Raw genomic sequence first — 12675 nt, forward strand, 5'->3', positions numbered from 1 at the left:
TCTTAACAACTAGCTTTTAAGACGTTATTTTCCACTTTCTCTACGTACTTAATACATGCAATCTTTTTTGTCCTGTCCTATGCAGTCATCATTCGCTTTTGTCCATTTAACTTCAAGCACCACTCATACAGTGGAACTAATTGAAAATTTGAAACCAAATAATCTAATATGCATGTCATGGGAAAAATTTTATTCCAAATTCTTTAATATTACCTACCTAACTGTTCATGGCATTGGCTTTCTAAACACACAGAAGCATTTACACTACTCAGTAACCCTTTGACTTACAATTAAAAATGAAGTACCTGTTACTATCCGATGGCTACGAAGATTGCTTATACTCCCTGCCAGAAATGAGAGGTTTAGGTGGGGATAAAGACCTAATTTCAGGTGCTGAACTGGGAAAAAGTATGTTGAGCCTGTGCATCAGGATATCAGCCCTAGATGGAATTTCATTCAGAAGAAACTGCTGAACTATCGGTTTCTTAAACCACTCCATGACTGAATCTCCTGTGGCCCTAAGAACCACCTTACTGACCTCAAATGGAGACTCTACAGAGCTCAACATCTGCGCAATCACGATCTTTAAAGTGGGCCCTGTCACCAGCTTAATCCGTCTTGGTACAATACCGTAATAGAGCATGCGCTTCCTAAACCTGTGAAGAGTGTGCACTACTGCTATAAGAGCTGCTCCAACAGACAAGTTTCTAACATCAAGGGACCAGGCGATATGCTGATCAAAAACTATAGCCTTTGGGAAAAGCTTGTTCTCATATGCAACCTTCCAAACACATCGAGCTCGGTTTATCTGCCCCATTAGAACTAGGTAATTGAGAAGAACATTCACAAAGTACCTTGCTGCGCCTTCCTCCAATTCATAATCAATACTTTGAAAGAATTCCCTGACAAAAGATAACACCGGTTGTCCCCTCTGCTCTGGGCCACAGAAAAGTCCGCACGTGAAAACATGCGCCTTATGCTTCGTAGCGCTAAGGATAGACATCAAGTGTCTCTCATTCTGCTCTTCCTGACACCTAACTAGATAAGCTAGAATGGACGTGTAGAGTATCAAGTCAACTTTTGCAGCTGAGTTTACATACGTTTCAAGAAGAGGCTTGGCTGATTCATATAATCCATTCTTCATGCACGACTCAAACAACTGCCTGATTATAAAATTATTGGTTCTAATCCCGGATGAGCCCATGAAACGCAGCCACCTCAAAGCAAGATCAACTGAGCCTTCCTTGATATAAACCATCAAAACATCACTAGCTGTGACATCCACTAAATATCCCATGGCCTTCATTTCAAGTAGGATTTTGGCAGCCACATCCACCAGCTTCTTATTAGCAAGTAGAGTCAAAAGAACAGTGTATGTGCTCAGAGGAGGCCTCAAACCAGCATTTGTCATTGAATTGTACAGCCTCATTGCATGATCTATTTGTCCAGACGCAGCATGCATTTCCAATAGACAAGTATATGTAGATGGAGTCGGCAGAAAGCCCGCTTTTTCCATGTCTGAAAATGCAGACAGAGCAATGTCAAGCTTCCCTGATTTCGCATGGGATTCAATGATCAAAGTGTATAACCCAAAGTTAGGCCTGTACCCTGTTTTCTTCATCTCATCCCAAAGCTTAAGAGCAGTTTCTAACTTTCCAGACTTCACATAAGATTCAATTAGAGAAACAAATATAGTAGGTGGTGGCTTGTACCCATAACCTCGCATCTCTGTGTAAGCCTTCATTGCACTGTCTAATCTCCCAGCCTTCCCCATTGAATCAACAAGTGACAAAAAGATGCTTAGGCCTGGCCGGAAACCTCTTCCTTTCATTTCTTGGAAGAGTTTGAAAGCAGCATCCAGACGGCCTGACTTTGCCAAGTTTGGGATCATCAATTCGTAAGTTGAACTATTCAATGAACAACTGGCCTTTTCCATGCTCTCGTACTCAAATGCCTTATAAGGCAAACCTTTACCCAAAAACAAAGTAATAAGGGAATTGTATGTTTCGGTATCAATCTCACCACCGGCCTCCTGTATCTTCTTAAAGCAGCAAAATGAGACCTCCAACTTCTCAGCATTGGCCAAATATTGAATCACCCGATTACATGAAACAGACAAGGAAGCTCCAGTACTGGTAGAATCACCAACCATCTCATCAAACAATGATTGTATTCCATCAAAGTCCCTACGCTGGTTAAGAGAATCAAACAAGATAACATAACACTCATCACTAGATGAATACCAAGGTTGCCGCTTCGCCCACCTAAACAAACTCAAACATGCATCACTATCGCTAGTGATCTTCAAGGATTGAACAATGTGAGTCATGTTAGGCACAAACTGGAGCTTGCCCAATTGTGTCTCCAACTCTGGCCCCCATTTCCACCTCTTCCCAACCTCAACTATTTTCGCCACAGCCGCAGCATTTACAAAGGGCTTCTTGACCTCACCCACCATCACATGATCATCAATCCCAGGCTCCACGGACCTTATACCCTTCCCCTTGTAAAGGATACTACCCGATTCATCCAAGTACTCAATTTCCTCAGTCCATTCCTTATGCCCACCACCATTATGGCAGTAGCATCTGATTGAACTAAGCTGCTCAACAAAGTTCAAATCTCTGCAGAAACCTGCGATTCTCCGAACTGAAGTGAATGCGGTTATAGAGGTAAAATATATTAACTTTTGCTTAAAAGGTACCGGGGAAATAAAGGAGCGAGGGACAGAGAAATTGTGGGTGAGTTTGCAAAAATTTGTAGTGGAAGAGAGCAATCTGCGGTGACGAATCATTGAATAATCTTCTTCAAAATAATCTTCCACAGGTTCCCCAGTTCATTTCAGGTCCAACAATAGTAGCCTGTAAGGAAAGTAAGAATTTAACTGGAAGAGAAAACAAATAAAAAGTGATGCAGAAGAACAACGACAGTGCAACTAAAAATAGTTTAGAGCAAGTACAGGTTAATAGGAATTGAGCATCAACAAAAATTAGCAGCCAAAACACTAACAATTTGCAAAATTCAACTTATAGCAGAGGCAGCAAGAACACCAATGCAATGATCAATAAAGGGCTATGCATGGATTGGATTATATAAAATTGAATCATAAGCAAATTAAAACCAATTTTTGTGGTCCAAGAAATTTAAGAGATAACTTTTTTCTTTTAGGAAAAAAAGGGTAGCAAGTCACAAAGTATTGCAAAATCATATTGTTATGAACCCTTTCATTTATAAAATATATACATCAGAATTACTCTACTCAGATTTTGTTTCTGTTTTCGTAACTAGAACATTGGAATAAGCCAACAGAAGAATCTAAATGAAGTTAGAAGCCCCAGTCCATGAAATCACACCAGATTCGCAAACATAATATTGAGTAAAATTAACAATTCATTATCTAAGGAAGTTCCAAAATGATTTTCAGATTCCAAAATCCCACACTTTTTCCTTTTGCATTTCTCAGCAATGTTAACCATCCAATCAAGCTGAACATCACATGAATTAGCACAAAAATCACAAAGCCGCATTTCCCCCCTATAGATATAAAGTTATGATCAAAAGCAAAGCGAGCATAGCAAGCAAGAACAAGAAACAATAACACTGCTCATAGGTCAAGAAACAAAAGAAAAACAACAGAACCAGCTCCATTGAAGGTAACAGCATTAAAGCTTCTTCTAATTGAATATGCAAGAACACAGATTCACACAGAAGAACAGAGTATACTCACAAATTCGCACCAAAAAAGCAGCAGAAGCAGAACGGCAAACGCAGTGGTGGCGACTGGCAAGAGCGGAAGCAGGAGAGCTGAAACCGAAGCCAAGTGGCGTCGTCGCAGACTCAGCACCAGAGCAGCAGTTGAAGATTGAAGAAACACAAGCTTCAGGCGCGGCGGCGGCGGCGACAGCGACGGAGACAATGAAACGCATAAGAAAAAATAGTTTATTCTCTAATTTTAAAAAAATATTGAAACAATTACCTGTATATAAAACACAAAATCAAATTTCATAATTGTTAGAGGAATGCTTTTTCCGGATGAGAACATACGCCAAACATATATTGGAATAAAAACTATAATTAAAAGAGTTAAAATCAACCAAGTATGGATACTATATGGACAAAACATATGACATGACACTATTTTTTCTTGGATATAATTCATATAAAGACATGATATACACGGTCGAATCAGTTGAATCTGTAAACCAATGAACCAATAACTAAAGTAGTTCGATGATCGATTCGGTTTCTAGAATTTTGGTTTAGGGTGCAATATGTTGCTAACAATAAATAATTAGTTGTAGGTTTATGAATAGATCGACACACAATTTGTAACAAAGAAGCTTTTTGCATCATTATGTATCTGTTGTTTTGGATGGATTCCTAGGCAATTTATAACAAGGTTTTTGGCATCACACATTTATCTTAAAGCAGTTCTGCATTTTCTTAGAAGTAGAGTTTAGGTTTTTTGATAATTTTAACGTTGAAGGTTTTGTCAAAAGTATCCACGTACGTTTAGAATTATTAACAAAAATAACCATGACTGTGTCGTGATTAGACAAATGTAGCCTGTAATTTAACTAAGGTTCTGAAAACCGAACCGGTCATCGAACCGCTCTAGTTACTGGTTCACTGGTTCATAGGTTCAACCGTTTCGACCGTGGTTGAACCGAAAAAACTGTTTTATAATAAAATAATAAATAAAATATCAATAAACATATTAAAACATAATTATATTCTAACATAAACTTTAAAATATCATCCAAATTAAAAGTACTACATAAACTATAATGTTATGATCTTATTCAAATACAAACTCAAAAGTCAAATAACAAAAACAACTAACCAAACATAAAATGCCAACATCCAATTGATCCAAGATTGTCATTCAATGTTATTAGTCATTTGGAATTTTCATGAGATCAGCTTGACTTATTCCATTGGACAACTTTTAGTAAGGTATAAATCCAAGTCAATATATGGAAATGCAAACCAAAAACTGAATGTTTGCAAAACATTTCATTGATCAAATGCTGAAATGCGGTGAGATCAAATAACCACCAGCAAGCATCGCAAAGCAAAAGTGCAAAACAATCATATTCATCTTGGAACCACACAACACAACCCTACCCTAATCAATTAATCAATCAATGCTTCAAAAATTAATCATGCTTCAAGCAATCAACAACAAGGTTTAGAACCAACAATTAATCAATGTTTCAACAATTATTATTACAAAAAATCCAAATAGAAAATTCAGCAACCCAATAACAAAAAATAAAGACAATCTCAATCTCAAGAATCACAATAACACCAGTAATTTAGCAAATTAACAATTTGATAAGAACAAAGCAACCCAATAATCTCAATTTCAACTTTCAAGAATCACATCAATTTAACGAACCAACAAGTACAAAATCCAAATAGAAAATCCAGCAACCCAATAACAAAAAACAAAGACAATTTCAATCTCAAGAATGAAGAATCACAATAACAGCAACAATTTAGCAAATTAACAATGTGAGAAGTGCAAAACAACCCAATAATCTCAATTGCAAGAATCACAACAACTATTTAACGAATTAACAAGTACAAAATCACAGGTTCACAAGAACCCACAGCAAATCACTCCAACCCAATAATCTCATTAAGTCAAAATTATTCGATAATAATTCAACCTAGTAACAAGTTACAACAACAAAATTCACAACTTAACTACAACAACAACAAAGCCTTGTCCCACTAAGTGGGGTCGGCTACATGAATCAAACGACGCCATTGTGCTCTGTCATGTATCATGTCTACAGAGAGACCGTTTACATGTAGATCTCGTTTGACCACCTCATGGATGGTCTTCTTAGGTCTTCCTCTGCCTTTCGCCCTTTGTCCATCTTCCAACTCATCCACCCTCCTGACTGGATGTTCTATCGGTCTTCTTCTCACATGTCCAAACCACCTGAGACGCGATTCAACCATCTTTTCCACAATAGGTGCTACTCCAACTCTCTCCCTTATATCTTCATTCCTTATTTTATCCAATCGCGTATGACCACTCATCCATCTCAACATCTTCATCTCTGCCACACTCAGCTTATGTTCGTGCTCCCCTTTAGCCGCCCAACACTCCGTACCATACAGCATAGCCGGTCTTATAGCGGTGCGATAGAATTTACCTTTAAGTTTTAAAGGCACTTTTTTGTCGCATATAAAACCAGATGCACTCCGCCATTTTGACCAACCTGCTTGGATCCTATGATTTACATCATGTTCAATCTCTCCATTATCCTGTATGATGCACCCAAGATACTTAAAACTTTTAACTTTTCGTAGGGTGTTCTCTCCAATTTTCACCTCTATATTGGAGTTTTCCCTTCTCAGACTGAACTTACATTCCATATATTCCGTCTTGCTACGGCTTATGCGCAGACCATACACTTCTAGAGCTTCTCTCCATAACTCCAACTTCTTATTTAGGTCTTCCCTTGACTCTCCCATAAGGACGATATCATCGGCAAAAAGCATGCACCATGGCACAGGCTCTTGGATGTGCTCTGTGAGTACTTCTAAAACTAATGTGAAAAGGTATGGACTTAAGGATGATCCTTGGTGTAATCGTATACCAATAGGGAATTCCTCTGTCACACCACCTTGAGTCTTCACACTAGTTGTGGCCCCATCATACATGTCTTTAATTGCCCGAATATATGCGATCCTTACTCTCCTCTTTTCTAAAACCTTCCATAAGACCTCCCTTGGTACCCTATCATACGCTTTTTCCAAATCAATAAACACCATGTGTAGATCCCTTTTATTACTACGATACCTCTCCATCATCCTTCTTAATAGGTATATCGCTTCAGTTGTAGATCTGCCTGGCATAAATCCAAATTGGTTCTCTGTTACTTGTGTCTCTTTTCTCAACCTCCGTTCTATCACCCTTTCCCATAACTTCATAGTATGACTCATAAGTTTAATCCCTCTATAATTTCCGCAACTTTGTATATCCCCCTTATTCTTGTAGATAGGTACCAAGGTGCTCTTTCTCCACTCATCAGGCATCTTCTTTGACCTTAAAATCTCATTAAAAAGCTTGGTTAACCAGTTGATGCCTTTTCCTCCAAGACCCTTCCAAACCTCAATCGGGATATTATCAGGTCCTACTGCCCTGCCATTTTTCATCTGCTTTAGAGCCTCTTTTACCTCGAAGTCTCGAATCCTTCGATAGTAGTCAAAGTTTTGATCTTCTTCCCTTGTGCATAATCGACCAAGGCTCGGAAGAGTCTTCTGTCCCTCATTAAATAACTCGTAGAAGTAGCTCTTCCACCTTTCATTAATCTTCTCCTTTTGAGCCAACACCTCTCCATCCTTATCCTTTATGCACTTAACCTGATCCAAATCTCTCGTTCTTCTTTCCCGGCTCTTTGCAATTCTATATATACCTTTTTCTCCTTCTTTCGTGCCCAAAGACTGGTAGAGACCCTCATATGCTCTTGTTCTTGCTTCACTTACAGCCACTTTTGTCTCTTTCTTAGCCGCCTTATATTTTTCCCAGTTATCTGCATTGCGGCATAAAGACCACTCTTTAAAGCATTCTCTTTTTATCTTTATCTTTTCTTGTATACTCGCATTCCACCACCAGGACTCCTTGTCTCTTGGTCCTATTCCTTTAGATTCACCAAAACTTTCTTTTGCTGTTCTTCTAATAACTTCTGTCATCTCCCTCCACATCTCTTCCGCGCTTCCATTCCCATCCCACTTTGCCTCTTCTCCTACCCGTCTTAGGAAGCTTCTTTGTTCCTCACCTTTCATCCGCCACCACCTCGTCCTTGGGTTCTTCGTATGATGTCTTTTCCTCAACTTTTGCTCAACGCGAAAATCCATGACGAGCACCCTATGTTGTGTTGTCAAACTCTCTCCCGGGATAATTTTACAGTTAATGCAAAATTTTCGGTCGACTCTCCTCAACAAGAAGAAGTCGATTTGAGAGCTTGTCATGCCACTCTTATAGGTTATAAGATGTTCGTCTCTCTTTTTAAAACATGTATTTGCGATGAGAAGATCAAAAGTTGAGGAAAAGTCCAAAATAGTTTTACCCTCGGCATTGATCACCCCGAAACCATGGCCTCCGTGAATACTTCCATATCCAGTCACTTCTCTCCCAACATGGCCATTTAAATCTCCTCCTAAGAAAATCTTATCTCCCAAAGGTATGCCTTGAACCAAACTCTCTAGATCCTCCCAAAACCTTATCTTGTGTTGTTCGTCCGAACCCACTTGCGGTGCATAGGCGCTAATCACATGGAAAGCACCTCCCTCCACCACAAGTTTGATAGAGATGATCCGATCTCCCACCCTCTTGACATCAACTACGTCCTTCTTCCACTGCTTATCCACAATTATTCCAACTCCATTCCTATTCTTCACCTTTCCTGTATACCAAAGTTTGAAACCAGAAGAATCCAACTCCCTAGCCTTTGCACCAACCCATTTCGTTTCTTGTAGGCACATAATGTTAATCTTCCTCCTTGTCATGGTGTCCACCACCTCCATGGACTTTCCTGTTAGAGTGCCTATGTTCCATGTCCCAAATCTCAACCTTTTGTCGCTTCGACCTTTACCTTTTCCTTTGTGAACTAGCTTATTTACCCTCGTCCGTTCACGAAAACGCGAGAACCCTTGCTCATTTAACACTACATCCGGGCACCGATGCAGCGGCTCTTGCTTTGACACCGTACTCGAGCCATACGGCGCGTTACTTCCGGGTAACGACCTAGCTTTAGCGCAATAATGTCTTTGATTCATGTCATGGGGGGTTCGGCTATATTTTTACGTTGGTTGCCGAAGACCTAACACAACCCTCCTCCTTTATCCGGGCTTGGGACCGGCTATGTACCGCAAGTGTAACATAGGCGGAGTTAAAATTCACAACTTAACTAACAATAATTATTCATAATTATTCAACAATCATTCAACAAAGTTCCCAGTTCAGTTCACAGTTCACAGAAAAATCAAAATTCTAAATCATAGACATAGCTTACAGTTCACGGTTCACAATTCACATAACTTCACAGTAACAACAAATTATTCAATTATAGTTAAAAAAATTACCTAGAAGCTAAAAACCTTGAACAGAGCATGCAAGAGAATGACACCACGACAAGTTTCACCTTCGAATGGGCTTCGAACGGCCTTCGAACAGGCAGTGGCTGCAGTGGAACAGAGCTGGCGCCGACGGACAGTGACTGCGCGACTGAGGCTTCCACGTTCGCCCGATGGCTGCGCGATGGAGAGGAAGGAAGTTTGCGACGGCTGCTGCGCGATGAAGGGGAAGTGAGGAAGCAGGCGGTGGCTCTTCGAAGCTGGACGTTTCGACGGCGGCGATAGCAGGCGGTGGCTGGACGGAAGTAAGGGAGGACCAGGAGCTGTGGACTGAGTGTGAGAGACAGAGAGAGGCTAGCGCGTTCTGGTTCTGGAGGTTAGGGCTGTGGAGACTGGACTAATGGAGTAGACGAGTAGTGGAGGAGTTAGGGTTCATTGATTCAGAATCAATGAAACGGCGTCGTTTGCTTCCCAATTCAAAAAACCGGCCGGATCACGGTTCGGTTTGACCGACCGGTTCCCAGCCGGTTCGACGATTCAATAGTGGTTTTTGAAATTTGCGGTTTTTGCATTTAACCGATTCATTTTTTGTAACGGTTTACGGTTTAATTGATTCGACCAGCCAGTTTTCAGAACCTTGATTTTAACCCACAACAACACACAAGTAGAAACCTCCAAAAAAGTAATACATTGAATAGGACAGTGTTACTCATAGTTATTAAAATCGGATCGGACCGATCAATTCAATCAAAAAACCAATTAACCAAACCTAATTCTAGTCTGATCCAATATTTGGACCATACAAAGAATCAAACCAAAACAAATCGATCAAACTCAAAGTAAATTAATGAGAACCAATCAAATTTGACCGGTTTAACCGAACCGCTTAAAATCTAAAATTTCAAGAAATGCATGACATGGGGGATCAAACCCCTCTGTATTCAGGAAAAAGAGTTCTTTTCTTGCCACTAAGCTACTAAATACTATGCTTCTTAATATTATATATTCAAATTATAATATATATATATATATATATATATATCATCAAATAGTTTACTTCTATTTATTTTATTTTAATTTTAGTTATAAATTCACTCATTCTTAAATTAATTATATTTTTATTTAACAATGAAAATAAGTTCACTTCTTTTTTTCTTTTTATAATTATATAATATTTATTAATATTATTTTTTAATAAATACTTGTAGTATATAATAGTATAATAGATATAAACTAATTAATAAATTATTAAAATTTGAAAATAATAGTTATTTTAATATAAAAATAAAATAAAAGCATTTATCATATAGTAAAATTAACAAAATACTTATTAGTGAAAATATGTATATTTTAAATTTTAGACTATTTTTTATTTTTTATTTATATAGGACCGAGTCAATCGGTTTAACCAGTGACTCATCAATTAAACCAATGACCCAATGACTCAGTAGTCTGACCGGTTCGATCACCGATTCAGTTCTCACAACTATGGTGTTACCCCAACATTTCATAAATATAAACCAAAACATGATAGTCACAATTTAAAGAGTACATATGCAATCAAGAAACAAAACCTATACCAAAACATGAAATAGGTTGTGCAAAGTTAACAACACCCGAAAGTACAAAATACTCATAAGAAGAAAGTTTATATATCTCTTTCACGACATCAAATCTACATAAACTAGATGGATATGCACAATAGCTATCTAAGTGTTGGAGTAGAGTTGCTACTGCCACTTGAACCCTATCGTTGTTGCCATTTGAAGAAGTTGGTGTAGTTGGTGGTTTGAACCTTGAAAGTGGCTATCTACTTGGGTTAAATGGAGATAGTTGTGAAGGAGGAAGTCTCCTGAAATATTTTTTGGGATACTTTTTTTAGAGGCGTTAGGCCTGACGACAGATGCAGTCGATGACCTAATTGGTGGAGGTATAATTGGAGATGACATTGGTGCTAACTTATCCACAATGACTTATAAAAAATGCCAAGATTTAAGAAGCCATATTTTAAAATGATTAAACTATTTATTGGTTGCTTAGTTGCTAAATTTTTCAAACAAACCTCTTTTGATGCTGTCTCAATGTCTACCTCTTCTAATGTCTCCTCCCAAATCATCTCTTGCTCCATGGCAGCCTCTTCATCTAAAGCATCACCAGGTGCACCATGCTCTGCTGCTGCTGTTGCCTGGCCTTGCAGCTCCTGTCTAGATGTTGTTGCATCAGAACCTATTATGTTTGGAAAAGTTGCATTTCTCATTGATGTGATTAGAATTTATACAGCCCTGTTATTGCACCAGAACACAACAAAATAGGAGATATACATGCGGTCAAAGCTATACAAGCAGTATTTTGGGCCTGAGTGTGTGGGCATGAGACACGATGGATTATTCCCAAATTTTCAACAAATGTAGACACATTCCTATATTCACCTCCCTAATCAGTTTGTAGTTGTTTGATTTTAGTGTCAAATTGTGTTTCGATCATCTTTTTTAATTTCTCAAAGATAGAGAATACGTGTAATTTGGCCGATAAAAAAGTAGATCCATAAGTATTTTGTATGATCATTTAGAAAGAGAACAAAGTATCGATAAACAGAATTAGAGAGAGTAGGAGATGACCAAACATCAGAATAAATTAATTCAAATGGCTTTGCATTAGTAACATGACAAACTTGGAGAGGGATTCTGTAGCTCTTGCCAAATTGACAAGGCTCACAAACATTTAGAATACATTTATTGAAAATAGGAAGCTGAAAATCATGAACTAATTGCTTAAGAAGAGCAAAGTGAGGGTGAGCCAGACGCTTATGCCATCCTTCTAGTGATGTCTTTTCTCTAAGTTAAGCTTAAGGAAACAAAGAGGAAGTGATGGGGAGACGGTATAGCCCATTAACCACGTGACATGTGAGAAGGGTTTGAACTTGTGGGGTCTTAACAATACAACGGTCAGGATGGAATTCAACAAATATGTCATTTTCTTTGGTCAACTGGAAAATGTTAAGTAGATTCTTTGTAATGCGGGACACGACAAGGACATTAGACAGTTTTAAAGAAAATGAGAAGCAGGCAAAATACAAGACCCAAAATACTAATGGAAAGAGACATACCATTCCCTACTATGAGGGAGTCGTTGCCATCATAGTCGGCATGGATGGATAGATTTTGAGCTTGGTTAGTGACGTGGTGACTTGCCCTCGAGTCAAGAAACCAATCCGGATCAACTATGCTGGAGGGAGATGCAAATAGGGCTTCTGATTTCTTGTTGTTGTGGTAGTTGCTGGTGTTGCGAAAGTTGTGGTTAGAGCTGTTGTTGTTGTTGGCCCTTTTGTTGTTGCTACGAGGCTTTCTGTGAGAGGGATACAAGTTGAAGTTGCCACGATTATAGCAGTCCCTTCCAATGTGCCCTGATTTTTCACAAATCTAGCAAAACAATCTCGGAGGAGTGGTGGCAGATTGAGAAAGCTGAGGTTGAGAGTTAGGATTGAGATTCAGAGATGAGAAGGACTGAGCAATATTGGTGGATGGAGAGAGTATAAGAAGAAGGCCAGAGTGGGAATGACCCAGAGTAGTCTCTTCACGC

The 12675-nt window shown here is 38.8% G+C and overlaps 1 protein-coding gene across 6 annotated transcripts; it reads right to left on the reverse strand.

Moving 5' to 3' along the window:
• Positions 1–164: 164 nt before the first annotated feature.
• Positions 165–4441, reverse strand: LOC112696464 (pentatricopeptide repeat-containing protein At1g79490, mitochondrial). 6 transcript variants are annotated; one of them, XM_072196873.1, is made up of 4 exons: positions 3977–4358; positions 3728–3877; positions 2705–2861; positions 165–2634 (listed from the first exon to the last, which is right to left on the reverse strand). In XM_072196873.1, the coding sequence occupies exon 4, from the start codon at positions 2456–2458 to the stop codon at positions 323–325; it is 2136 nt and encodes a 711-aa protein (XP_072052974.1). In that variant the 5' UTR covers positions 2459–2634; positions 2705–2861; positions 3728–3877; positions 3977–4358; the 3' UTR covers positions 165–322. The 6 variants fall into 6 exon arrangements, with proteins under 6 accessions (XP_072052974.1, XP_072052972.1, XP_025605036.1 ...); XM_072196871.1 differs by having other exon boundaries at positions 165–2861; positions 3738–3877; positions 3977–4359; XM_025749251.3 differs by having other exon boundaries at positions 165–2861; positions 3977–4359.
• Between the last annotated feature and the right edge of the window lie 8234 nt (positions 4442–12675).

This window comes from Arachis hypogaea, chromosome 6 (assembly GCF_003086295.3).
Source record: "Arachis hypogaea cultivar Tifrunner chromosome 6, arahy.Tifrunner.gnm2.J5K5, whole genome shotgun sequence".
Taxonomy (NCBI): domain Eukaryota; kingdom Viridiplantae; phylum Streptophyta; class Magnoliopsida; order Fabales; family Fabaceae; genus Arachis; species Arachis hypogaea.

Excerpts from the sequence above, each read along its gene's own strand:
- LOC112696464 (XM_025749250.3), bottom strand. The coding sequence starts at position 2,794 with ATGATTCGTCACCGCAGATTGCTCTCTTCCACTACAAATTTTTGCAAA.